Source organism: Odontesthes bonariensis, chromosome 16, assembly GCF_027942865.1.
Source record: "Odontesthes bonariensis isolate fOdoBon6 chromosome 16, fOdoBon6.hap1, whole genome shotgun sequence".
In the NCBI taxonomy this organism is placed as follows: domain Eukaryota; kingdom Metazoa; phylum Chordata; class Actinopteri; order Atheriniformes; family Atherinopsidae; genus Odontesthes; species Odontesthes bonariensis.
Window position 1 is genome coordinate 17,937,807 of NC_134521.1, and position 13,024 is coordinate 17,950,830.

Sequence of the window (13,024 nt, forward strand, 5' to 3'; positions counted from 1 at the left end):
ATTACACTCCTCTTGTTACGGTACGTGCTGCCATCAAAGAAGAGCTAAAGGGACCAGGTCGGCATTATGGCTACCGTTTGATGTGGCTCACACTGCGCCAGAAGTACTATCTGACAGTGAGAAGGGATCATGTTATGACTTTGTTGAACGAGCTTGATCCGTCTGGAGTAGAATTGCGTGCAAGACGGAGATTTGTAAGAAGAGTTTACAGCTCCCATGGACCAAACCATGTCTGGCACATTGATGGTTATGACAAATTAAAGCCCTATGGCTTGGCAATTAGTGGCTGTATAGATGGCTACTCTCGCAAAGTACTGTGGTTGGTGTGTCAAGCAAGCAACAACAATCCAGGAGTGATTGCTCAAAACTATCTACGATGTGTCTCAGAATGTGGGATCATACCAATGCGGCTTCGCACGGACTGTGGCACTGAGAATGGCACAATGGTGGCAATCCATTGTGCTTTAAGATCATCACACACTGATGATTTTGCTGGGGCAGCCAGTCATATGTATGGCTCCTCAACAGCAAACCAACGAATAGAAAGTTGGTGGTCATACTTCCGAAAACAGAGGTTTGGTCATCAACAATTATTTTTATTTTTGTGCTCCTAGTTAATGTTATTGCAGTTACTGAAATGTAAATTTTCAATCGCATTACATGTAAATGTAAACCTAAAATGAATGACAGCTCTAATTCTAGTCTGTTGCAGGTCTCAGTTCTGGATGGACCTGATGAATGATCTGAAAGAGAGACATCTCTTCAGTGGGAGTCATGAGCACACATGTCTAGTGCGGTTTGTGTTCATGGGTGTGCTACAAAGGCACCTTGACGAATGCAGGGAAAGATGGAACACACATACTATCAGACCTGTTAAGCAGTCTCGTTGTCCGTCTGGTAAACCAGATGTCATGTACTACCTGCCTCACAGGTTTGTTTTTATGTGATATGTCTTTAAAAAATATATATATTTGTCAAATTAACGTGTAGTTACTGCCTGTAGTTAAATTATTTTGCCTGTTGAGTAGCTTTCACAATATTTTTCCCCAGCAATGAATATTCAGTCATGTATTCATCTCATGCTACCCATTACTCTAATAATCTCTACTAAGCAGTGTGACAGTTGTTTATTTTCACATTTCAAGTACAATTCAGTAATAAAACTGGCTATAACATAAAACAATACAAGTTGCCAGTTGACTGAAAAAAACTAAATATATATATGAACTGACGTACAGTGCATATGTAACCCCCAGGTTCGGTGGAAATGACTGTGGGTTCACATTCTCACAGGAGGAATTTGGCCAGTTTAGAACAGAGACAACCTGCAGTCCATGTGGCGATGACCATCTCCAGGCACACTTTGAGGACTTACAGAGACGGAGTGGTCTGATGCAGCCATTAACATGGGAGTCCTGTGTGGAAAACTACATAAGACTGAAGAACATGGCTGATATGTAATGTGAGTGCAACATTCAGTCTTTGTATCAAACAACCAAAACAAAGTACCACAGCTTTCATGGAACAACTTTCAAAATGGACTCTGCAACTGTAAACATTATAGGTCAACAGCCTAATTTTTCTTTTCTGATACCATACTTGAAATTCCAATTTCAATGGAGTCCAAAACCAGGGGAGTTTTGTATCCCAAAGTCCATGTCTGTTTGAAACTCATCATATGTCTTGGACATTGGTATTTTGATTGTGTTCGCACAGGTGCTGCTGACCGGAAACCGAGATGTTGACTGAAAAATCAGTTTGGGTTGTGGCTGAATTCCAGAGGGAGGCAGTGTGTTTAATCCTGTGGCAAACATCAGGATGTCCGGGAGAGAGAGCCCTGTTTGTTGTTCTGAAAAAAGGAGAAGTATTGAGTTAAGTTAAACATTACAATACGACTGATATAAACAGAAAATGGTAAAAATAATAAATGTTCTAATAAAAATAAACCTTCTGTGCCAAGGAGATAGTCTCTCCAGAATCCTAGTACTCTGGTTTCTTCATGCCGTCTTGTGCTGCCCTTTTCACTGAGCTGAACCTCAAAGATTTCCTGTAGTGTTGCAGATGTCAGCTTCTCTGCACTTGCGCACATGAAGGGCCTGAATACAGATGCATGCTGCTCCAAAGCGTACATGACACCCAGTGTCGAAAGCCCATCCTTGAATCTAGAAAACAATTAGAGCAATCATCACCTCAATGATGCTGGCAATGGAAGCATTTTAAAGGAGCAGTTCCATCCACCATACATGAACATGATTTGGCAGTACATTTAATCTTCTAATCTTTTACACCAAGTGATCTTGCATATTCACCCAGAGTCTGAAACTGACTCGCGCGCCAAATGGTCACTGAAAGTTTTGACAGCTACACAAATTTAAAATTTTTTGTTGACTTGAGTGAAGTAATTCTACCAGCCTCTTGCTCATTTGGCTGATGACTACTGTTACATTCTGACCCTGTATTCATCTCTTTGACTAATATATGACTTGAAAAAAAAAATTAATGAACATCTTTAACTTTGTTCAAATTAGGGAGACATACCTTTGTATTGAGAAATAGTTGCGGTAAATTTTGTACCACCGCATAAAATCTTTTATCATCTTCTTTTTGTCATCCACAATAACAGGGTAATGAAAGCAACCAGCAATCAGCAAGATGTTGGAATGTCTTTCAACTGCTGAATGTAGTTCATCTAATGTAGCTGCATTGGATATCTAGGGCAGAGAACAATGAGCGTAAACGGAAAGCAATATGCTGACACACTCCCATGTGAGGCAATTTATTTAAAAAAAAAAAAAACGACATACCTACTGAATATCAGATTTTTTGTATTCTGCCATTTAGAATTGTCTTTTGTGAAGACATTTTTTATAGTAACAAAACATGTTCGAAAAAAGTTGATATGGGCATAATTAAATATTAGACATTTAAAAAAAAAAAAATACTTTACTTGACTGAAGTAGTTGTTGTTAATAATACCAACCTACCTCAAGCAGGGAAGCTCTCATGGTGTCATCAGTGATATCTTCAATCTTGGCTTCAATGTCAGTGGTTGTTCCTGTGAGGAACTGGTAAAACGTCTCTGCCAAGAAGCGAGGACCTGGACCACCATGAACGATGGAAGTAGCAATCATCTTCCCAGCAAGGAAGTATTCATCATCTTTCGCAGCTGTAGATTTTTTTTGTCAAATTAGAACTACATTTACATCAGTTGCCGCATTCTCATGAAGAAGATGCTGAAACTCGAAATAAGGTCATTACCTTTACTGTCAAGTGTGATAAATTTCCTGTCCTCTGGTCCATCAAAGATTCTGCGTGTTCTTAGGCAGTTCATAAGAAGGGTCAGGAACTCACGCTTGGGACCACCATTGTCAAGTCCATCCTCAGCTTGTCCCTCATCGTCAGTGAACCTCACTAATATTTCATTGGATGGGTCAAATGAAGCACGTTTGAAGCCTCGGACCGCTCCGTCCCAAACATTGCCTCTATTGATATTGAACCTGCTGTGAGACGTTTGTGTAGTCTTTGCATAGAGCTCTGAAATAATGTCTGCAGCAGTCTTATGGTCTGTGCTGTAAAAGAAAATGTGGTGTATTATTATTTCAAAGAATAAAGGCACAAATAAGATTTAGAAAAATACTAATTAGTAATTACTACCTTTCCTCTGCACAGTGCTCCATATGTTCCTCTGGCTCTGAGTCACTGTCAACTATGATAGGTGCATACACATTTGTGTAGTTGCTGTATTGAGAGGACAGTTGAGTAAATATTTTCAAATTTATATCTAATGAATGATCTTTAAAAAGAATATTGGGTTTAGAACAGATAATACCAGTATGTTTGGCATATGTATGTATGTATATATATATATATATATATATATATATGCCAAAATATATTTAAAAAAAAAGGTATGAATATCCCAAAATACTTGTGGGATTTTTTTTCCTTGGTTTGTAAGTAGTGACTTCCATTTAGAAATGTAAAAATGTAAAAAGCAAATCTGTAAAGGTTGTAACCATCAACACAGCTTACCTATAGTAGTTTTTGTTGTGGTCCTGGGTGGATTTGAGAAGTTCCTGGACTTTGGTTTGTCCTCCATCCTAATTTAACCGAAGAAATTACTGCAGTTAATGTAATGACAGTGCCACTGGCTTAGTAACTATAATAGTACACATTACATTTTGAGTGATTAGCTTGGAGAATTCATGAAAATATGTTCACACATTCAACATTTAAGTAGATGAATTCAAGTCTTACTTGATCAGAGCCTGGTTGTGTGTGTCTGAAAGGTCTGGAAATAAAAAAAAACTAAATAATTAAGTAGCTGCACTGTGCGTTGCACTGTCTGAGCAACAAAATATGAAGTGGACAATGTTTTGTTTGTCGTTTTGTATTTTACTCATTCAGAATGTTCTCCATTCTTGGACTGCTAGCATTATCTGGACCATCCCACAACTGCATACAACATAGAAATGACAGATTTCATCAAACGAAAATATCAATTCACTTCACTTAACGTGTAATGCCATACAGATGATAACTGACCAAGGTGTCAGAAAGTGGACTGTCTCCAGATGGCAACCGAACATGGACAACACTGTCATCGTCACTTGAAGAATGTCCACTGTAACCTAAATGCAATAATTATCTTGATTGTTACGGGTATGAAGTTGAATTGCATTAATCTCCCCAGTTTTACCTGTGAGTAAAGGTTATTTTGAATCCTTGAATCTTCAATATCTATCAACCATAAATACTTAATTAAAATTCACTACATAAATTTGGTGAAATGGTAGAATCATATGGTATCCCCTTTTGCTTTCAAACTTTGTATTGTGGCACAATAAACCCACATTGTAGTAAGAAAAAGACTGTATTGGAAATACAAGCCTAAAGTGGGCCTAAAGGGCTTTCTGATATTTATACTGATGACACACAAGTTAAACCTGGAAGTTAAAAGAATCATGACTGGAATTTATCTTGGTCTGAGAATCATATGTAGGTGTAAAAATGTGATATTTAAATCTAACATATAACAAAGTTGAGCTTAAAACAAGAGTGAAGATGTGTCAGAAGCACTTACAGCTGTTTGCAAAGTCCCTAACAGTGCAAATGTAAAAAGTAATTCTTTGGTAGGACTTTCCAATCTCCTCTTTGTACTTCTGCACTGTGAAAGGGGTGTCAGATCCCGGGATGTTTATAACTTTTTTAGCATCAGGATACAACAAAACATAAGCACAATCTTCCATATCCTGGTTGAAATCTTTCTGCTTTTTTACAGCAGCAGCCAGCAGTTGTTCAGCTGACCAATGAGGCTGAATATCAATGGGAAGAGACTTCCCTCTCACAGGCTTAAGAGAGCACCCGTGCATCTTCATAACGCCAACATTAATCTGATGAAAGATAAGATAATGAAATTAATAAAATAAATTTAATTGATAGAATCTGTCATTTACAGTTCATGAGTCTGCGTTGGTCATTGTGTGTGGGCAATGGCATACCTTCACTATTTTCTGTTTCTGTTCCTTCCCTGCTCTGTTCTTTGAAAAGAATGTCTTTCTTTCCCTCTCTTTTATTGCCCTAAATTTCAAAAAGGACTCAACACCTGAGCTTCCTGAAAGGTCAAAAATACAGGAATTGCACATTAATTACTCTTAATTAATTACTTTATTATTACCCCCACTATTCTCATATTTAATGTATTTCTAACATTTAATGTACTGAGTATTGCTGAGATATACTGACTACAAGAACACGATTTTCAGTTTACCTGCACTAGTGCCTGACTGAGCATCAGGAACTGCACTGGTGGTGGGCCTTTCCTCAGGGGGTTTGTTTGCCTTATTACAAATTGTACTAAGAAATTTAACATTTTTGCCACACTGAAAACAAAAGTCTGCAAAATCTCTCACGGTTTCTCCACAAAATGGACAGTACATCTGTGAGGGGAAAGTGGAGATTATTATTATTAGTTCAATGCTCTCCACATCTCCTCATCACCTCCACATTTTGCCCTAATGTCCCGTCTCTGCTTCCTGGAATTGCCTCTGTTACTCTTCTTCAAATTTGTTCTCTTTTCTCTTCCCTTGCCATCTCCTTTACTCTCTGTACTTTCCGTGCACTCGGTTTGTCATCTCTCTTACCATGTATCCAATATGAGGAGACGATGTCCCCGAGCGAAAGCTAACATTAAATTAAATGAAAGCACGCAAACATTAGCGACATAACTCCGCTGCTCTTCTATAATAAGGTAAAAGATTACGGCCAAGTGTTTAAAAAAGACATGAGGACAACTTACCTTCTGACTTTCTTCTCTTTCGTTCACATCACTCTGGTTCATATGGTAGCGCTCCCATTTATCCCCTATCCCACAGGTCGAGACCCCCCAGTGGCCTGGCGAACTTCCGTTGTGTTTTGAAGTTTGCAGCGTTTTTGTCTTGCATGTGTTTTAAAGTCTGCAGCGTTTTTGTCTTGCATGTGTTTTAAAGTTTGCAGAATTTTTATCTTGCGTGTGTTTTGAAGTTTGCAGCGTTTTTGTCTTGCATGTGTTTTGAAGTTTGCAGCATTTTTTATCTTGCATGTGTTTTGAAGTTTGCAGCGTTTCTGTCTTGCATGTGTTTTGGGGTTTGCAGCGCGTGTGTTCCGGTCGTTTTTGTTATTGCCGCATTTTTCTCTTGCAGCATTTTACTGTTGGAATTGTTTCGCCGTTTGCAGCGCGTTTGCACGTGTCGGCCACCGTATATTCTGGACTAAAGATGGGGAAAAAAAGCTGCTGTGCACCCTCATGTTCCCTTCATCCTGCTTGTGAAGTTCTGAGTATCTTTGTTTTTGAGGATAAGAGATAGAGAGAGGAGGATAACTAACTTTATTTTCCAGATGATGAGCCCTGGCCAGTGAATCTCATTGTGAAAAAAGTATTTTTAGCATTTCCCTCAGAAAAACCTGAAAATGGGTCCCACAGACCCAAGCCAGGGATAAGCAAAGCAATATTTCACCAACACACACAACACTGTATAGAAAAGGAGCACCAGCACCACACACACACTGTTGTATGTTCTAAGTCTTACTGAATCAAATTAAACATGTAGTAATAATTTCCTGGGTTCAATTATTTTATTTATTGCTCAAAATTGCTCCAGTCCACAGATACTGTCAGTGAGCTTACTGAATGGAATGTTAACCCCCGCCCCCCAGGCATAAACTGTAATGCAGCTTGAGACTGATCAAAAGAGCCTATACGATAGTGCTTATGTCTGTGTATTTTTTCTCTCGGACACGTCATTTTTTTCACCACAGCAAAACCAAAAAAATAAATCAAGTGGGTATTTTTGACTGATTTGAGAGCGTGGGGACGACAACTTCAGTTTTAGTTTTAGTTTCAGGCAACACATGGGAAAAACGCCGAAGCGGTGAATAGTTAATCTAGGTAGTTCTAGAGGGCACCAGCAGAATTTAAACACATTGGCCCTCATTTATCAAACTTGCGTAAGACGAAAAACGTGCGTAGGTCGTGTGTACGTTCTTTTCTGCGCATAGGTTGGCATTTATCAAATCCATCGTGAACGCAGGAAAGATGAAATCGCCACGACAGGTCTGAGGCCGTGTACGCACTTTTCCATTTTGACTTGCGGTGACTGCAATACAGCAGCGTCACTAGTGCGTGCTCAGGAGTCGCAACAAATAGGTTAAAATGACAGACTTATCACTTTAAAGAAGGCCCATGTTTTATTTGACTTCCACATAAATATAAACATAAACGCAAATTAAATAAATTAAACAAGTACAACTCCGTAATTGGGAGAGTGATGGCTCATTAATCAACCGTGCACCCTCACACCGAACAAGAGAGGGGCTTTAACACTGCGCATTCGCGCACGCGTACCCCTGTGGAGAGGTGTATATGGCTCCTAAAGCTGGATCTGTCTCTCGGCTGTGGGGGGAACCCTATCCGCCCGAAAAGGTATGCAATATTATTATTGCATGCGGAGTGCCATTTCCAGATGTACATCCAGAGGACCCCGCACCCAGAGATCCCTACCACAAGCCTGCACAGCCAAGAGCGCTCAGGAGCAGAGGAACTTATTCAGCGATTCTGACTTTCGGTAAGCATTCTGTTATTCAAGGAAAAAAGAAAGGAGAACAACGATTTCTTTCAGCATTTATTCTGTGACTTCAGTGTTTCATTTATGTCTTTCAATGTACTGTCGATAGATTGCACGGTGTGTGTTAAAGCCATCATCCACTTCACGATCTCTGTTTGTCTTTCTAGGACCTCTGTGGTTAACACGGCTGGCCGGTGTGACGCTGCAGACCGGGGGGGGGCAGAGGCAGGCAGACGCCTCGGATGTTGACGGGCCGCGTATTCGTCGCGCGGGTCAGGTTGCCCGGATGCCATTTTGGATTCATCTGTGAATGAAAAATATTAGTTTGATTAGGAAACTCATTTGTGTTGAAAATTAAAGCAACTGTGTTATTTAAACGTCTTGGGTGTGCAGTCATTCTTACCATTCTTGAGCTCTAGCATGGGCGCATCAGTGTCAAGTTTCCCTGGCACGCCCGATGAGGACGTAGCTCCGATCACGCCAGCCACCCTCTCCTCCAAGGCACTCAAATCCAAACCTGGACCCCCCACCCCCCGCCCCTCCTCCCGTTTGTGACATGCTGCGTCGGAGAGCTGCGACCTTCTTTTTTGGCCAATTTCATATCGGACCACTTCTTCCTGATCTTACTGGAGAAAAGGTAAAACATCGCTCAATTTTAGATTTTATTTAATCTGGAGTTTATCACATTTTATTGACCATCACAGTAGGGGAAAATACATACCTCGTCCGGTCTGCGATTTACATCGCCAACGCTGTTGACAGCTGGGACGGCTGTCAACAGCGTTGATAGCGTTTCTTTGCCGCCTTTCGTCTATCCATGTCGCAAACTCTAGAGGTGCGGCCTCTCAGCCCCGTTTTGTAGAAGGCGTGGTTAGGATCATTACGATGGATTTCAGCCACCGGATTTATCAACAGCCGCTCGGTCTTACGATGGGATTGGTGTGGTACGCATGTTCTGTAAATCTCACTTGAACCTCTGCGTACGACGAGTTCTCCGCTCATATCTACGATGCTTTCTACGACGGCTTGATAAATGAGGGCCATTGATCTTGTGACAGCTCAAGACAAAATGGAAGATTTATATATGCTTGCGCAACATTACAAGATAATGCATGAAAATTTACCAAATGGGTATGTTTGTGACTGATTTGATGAAGTCAGGATGACAACTTGGTCTCGGTTTCAAACTTTCAGGCAATGGGAAACGAAACGCTGAAGCGCCCAATAGCTACACTGCATTGGCTAGCTAGCGGGTGTGTTGAGATGAATTCTAATCTCAATCTCTCCCTGCTGGGTCACGTCTCCTATCTCCGTCTCCCCCTCCTCTGGTTCCCCAGCTGGAACAACCATCTCCTCCTCCTCTGGTTCCCCAGCTGGAACCATCTCCTCCGCCTCCCCCTCCTGTTCATTCTCCACCACCTGTGCGCTCGTTGATGATGTACCGGCGGCCCCACTGCTGCCCCAACCTGAGCTCGAGCTTGTGCTTTTAAAAAAACATATCGGTGAATTTAGCACATTTTACTGCGTCGTCTTTTAGTTTTTGTTTTCTCTCTTCTTTACGTTTGTCATGGCCACTCTTTTGTTTCTCCATTTCGCGTCCTCTTTATCCACCAGAGCTTTAGCCGAATGTAGCCAAGTCAGCTAAACTTCAAGAGACTTGGGTCAAGTGGGCCTGTAGGGAGGGGCGGGCCTTTGACAACGTTAGGCATTCTCATTGGACTAGCGCTCTGTGCGTCAGGAGAAACATCCAATGGGCCCCGACGTGTCATTTTTTTTTACCGTCGCAGTCAATAAAAAATATAATATATATATGTATATTTTATTTATGGCCCTCGGAGGGCCCGGAGGGCCCAAATCGCGGGAGGGCCGTTCGGGATATGCCTGAACGGCCAGATAGCCAGTCCAGCCCTGTTTAATGCTCTTTTTGGGAAGTCCAGTTAAAAGAGCGTTACAGTAATCGAGTCTACTGGAGATGAATGCATGGATGAGTTTCTCCTGGTCTTTTTGGGAGAGGAAACCTTTAATTCTGTTGATGTTTCTGAGATGGTAAAAAGCTGCCTTGGTGACAGCTTTGATGTGGCTGCTGAAAGTCAGATCTGAGTCTATCAACACTCCGAGGTTACGAACTTGGTCAGTGATTGTAGGTCCCGAGTCTCAAGATATTTACCAACGCTGACCCTCTTCTCTTTGCTACCAAACAGAATAATATCAGTTTTGTCTTCATTTAATTGCAGAAAATTATCTCTCATCCAAGTGTTTACTTCCTCCAGACACTGACACAGTACGTCTGCTGGGCTGCAGTCGTCCGGTGACAGAGACACATAAAGTTGTGTATTGTCTGCATAACTGTGATGATTGATGTTAAAGTTCTGCAATATCTGACCCAAAGGGAGCATATACAAGTTAAACAGAAGAGGTCAAAGAATTGACCCCTGGAGGACTCCACAAGTCATGGCCACTCGCTCAGATTCATAGCTGCCAATTGTAACAAAATAACTCCGGCCTTCTAAGTAGGACCTGAACCAGTTAAGGACCGCTCCAGAAAGTCCAACCCAGTTTTCCAGCCTGTGCAACAGGTTTTTGTGATCTACAGCAACAAACGCAGCGCTGAGGTCCAACAGAACCAGGACTGAAACATTACCAGAATCAGTATTCAACCTGATGTCGTTTAACACAACATTTTAATCATCAATACGAACTGAAGGCTTCAAATTGCAGAGAAACTTGAAATTGCAAACTTAAATTTGGCAAGCTGTTTTACGTACGTGTACATATTAAACCGCAACATTATTGACACACAGGTAGAGAAGAAGCAGAGAGACTGTTTAGCCAATCAGAATACAATGCAAATCCGTGATGCAGCGAGACCGTGAAAGGTGAACTGCGTTATAGCGAGCCTTCACTGTAATTCCTTTTTACCAGTTCACTTTCCTACCATGGGCTGTGTTTCCCTCTTGACAAACATCCACAATGCACAGTTGACTTTGCCTAAACCCGGGATTGAACCAGGGACCTTCAGATCTTCAGTCTGACGCTCTCCCAACTGAGCTATTTCGGCTACAAAGGGCTACAATGGCAGCTTTCATTTGGAAAGTAAAACTAGCAACTCGCTCCGTGGAGCGTAGACGACAAAGCTATGGAGCCAGATAAAGGCCACAAAAACGCAATAATTGATTGTTGTAGCTGAGGAAGAAGCCTCGTGTGTTTCCATTAATGCAGGTTTTTTGTTATTACACTATTACTGTAGTATTAGTTATTACAGTGTTGTTACAGTGTTATTACAATATTATTACACTATTACTATAGTATTAGTTATTACAGTCTACACTATTACTGTAGTATTAGTTATTAGTGTTATTACACTATTACTGTAGTATTAGTACAATATTACTGTAGTATTAGTTATTACAGTGTTATTACAGTGTTATTACACTATTACCGTAGTATTATTACACTATTACTGTAGTATTAGTACACTATTACTTTACTATTAGTTATTACAGTTTTATTACACTATTACTATAGTATTAGTTATTACAGTGTTATTACACTATTTTCTTCTAGTATTAGTTATTAGTGTTATTACACTATTACTGTAGTATTAGTACACTATGACTTTACTATTAGTTATTACAGTGTTATTACACTATTACTGTGTTAAGCAGAGAAACCCAGTGTTATTAGAGTGTTATTACAATATTATTGTAGTATTAGTTATTACAGTCTACAATATTACTGTAGTATAAGTACACTATTACTGTAGTATTAGTTATTACAGTGTTATTACTGTAGTATTAGTACACTATTACTGTAGTACTGTAGTTATTACAGTGTTATCACAGTGTTATTACACTATTACTTTACTATTAGTTATTACAGTGTTATTACACTATTACTGTAGTATTAGTTATTACAGTCTACACAATTACTGTAGTATTAGTACAGTATTACTGTAGTATTAGTTATTACAGTGTTATTACACTATTACTGTTGTATTAGTTATACCTGACGACCTGCACTTGGCCTGATCTGAGTTTTGTGATAAGCAGGCTGTCACAGTACCTAGCTGAGCCTACAGAGGAGCAATGGGTCACTGTGAAGCATGTCCTGCGATACCTTAAAGGTACAGCAGACAAAGGTTTAACCTTTAGGAGAAAAAGCACTGAAAATCTTGGTATACAGTGAACCCTCGTTTTTCGCGGGGGTTACGTTCCAAAAAGAACCTGTGATAGGCGAAATCCGTGAAGTAGTAACCTTTTTTTTTTTACAATTATTATACAACGAAATACTCCATAATACATTGAAACCTTTTTACAGGCCCAAGCATTTGTTTAACAAATAAAAGTACTGTATAAAGGTTTTTTTTTTTTACAAATAACTACTGTACTGTAAAATAATCATTTCAATCATCAGTACGAACTGAAGGCTTCAAATTGCGGAGATCAGCACCGCCCCACCGCGACCCGAGTCATTGGATTAGAACGGGAGAAAATGAAAAATGATCATGAAAAGAAATACAAAGTACAGTAGCACAAATAGTGACTCACGTGTATTTCACTGCTCTTCTGACTGAGCCGCTGCATCCTGACTCCGCTCTGTAGCGTTTTTTTCTTCTAAAGCCTGCGGTGCAGGTGTGTTGTTTTAGAGAAGAACATAGTTATCGGTAGTTGTTGTCGCTCTTTTTTCTTCTGGGCAAAAAGATTCTTATATACCGACATGCCACCATCGATTATGTTTGAGAACTGTAATGAATGTGTACGTGTACATATTAAACCGCAACGTTATTGACACACAGGTAGAGAAGAAGCGGAGAGACTGTTTAGCCAATCAGAATGCAGAACACAATGCACGATGCAAATCCGTGAAGCAGCGAGACCGTGAAAGGTGAATTGCGTTATAGCGAGGGTTCACTGTACAAGCCT

General features: G+C 40.3%; 1 protein-coding gene across 1 annotated transcript; it reads right to left on the minus strand.

The window, feature by feature from the left end:
* Positions 1-1,239: 1,239 nt before the first annotated feature.
* Positions 1,240-4,782, minus strand: LOC142401752 (G2/M phase-specific E3 ubiquitin-protein ligase-like). The gene is made up of 9 exons (XM_075487212.1): positions 4,400-4,782; positions 4,258-4,291; positions 4,033-4,100; positions 3,655-3,738; positions 3,259-3,569; positions 2,985-3,166; positions 2,539-2,711; positions 1,948-2,162; positions 1,240-1,849 (listed from the first exon to the last, which is right to left on the minus strand). Exons 1-9 carry the CDS (start codon positions 4,459-4,461, stop codon positions 1,614-1,616), a joined length of 1,365 nt encoding a protein of 454 aa, XP_075343327.1. The 5' UTR covers positions 4,462-4,782; the 3' UTR covers positions 1,240-1,613.
* Between the last annotated feature and the right edge of the window lie 8,242 nt (positions 4,783-13,024).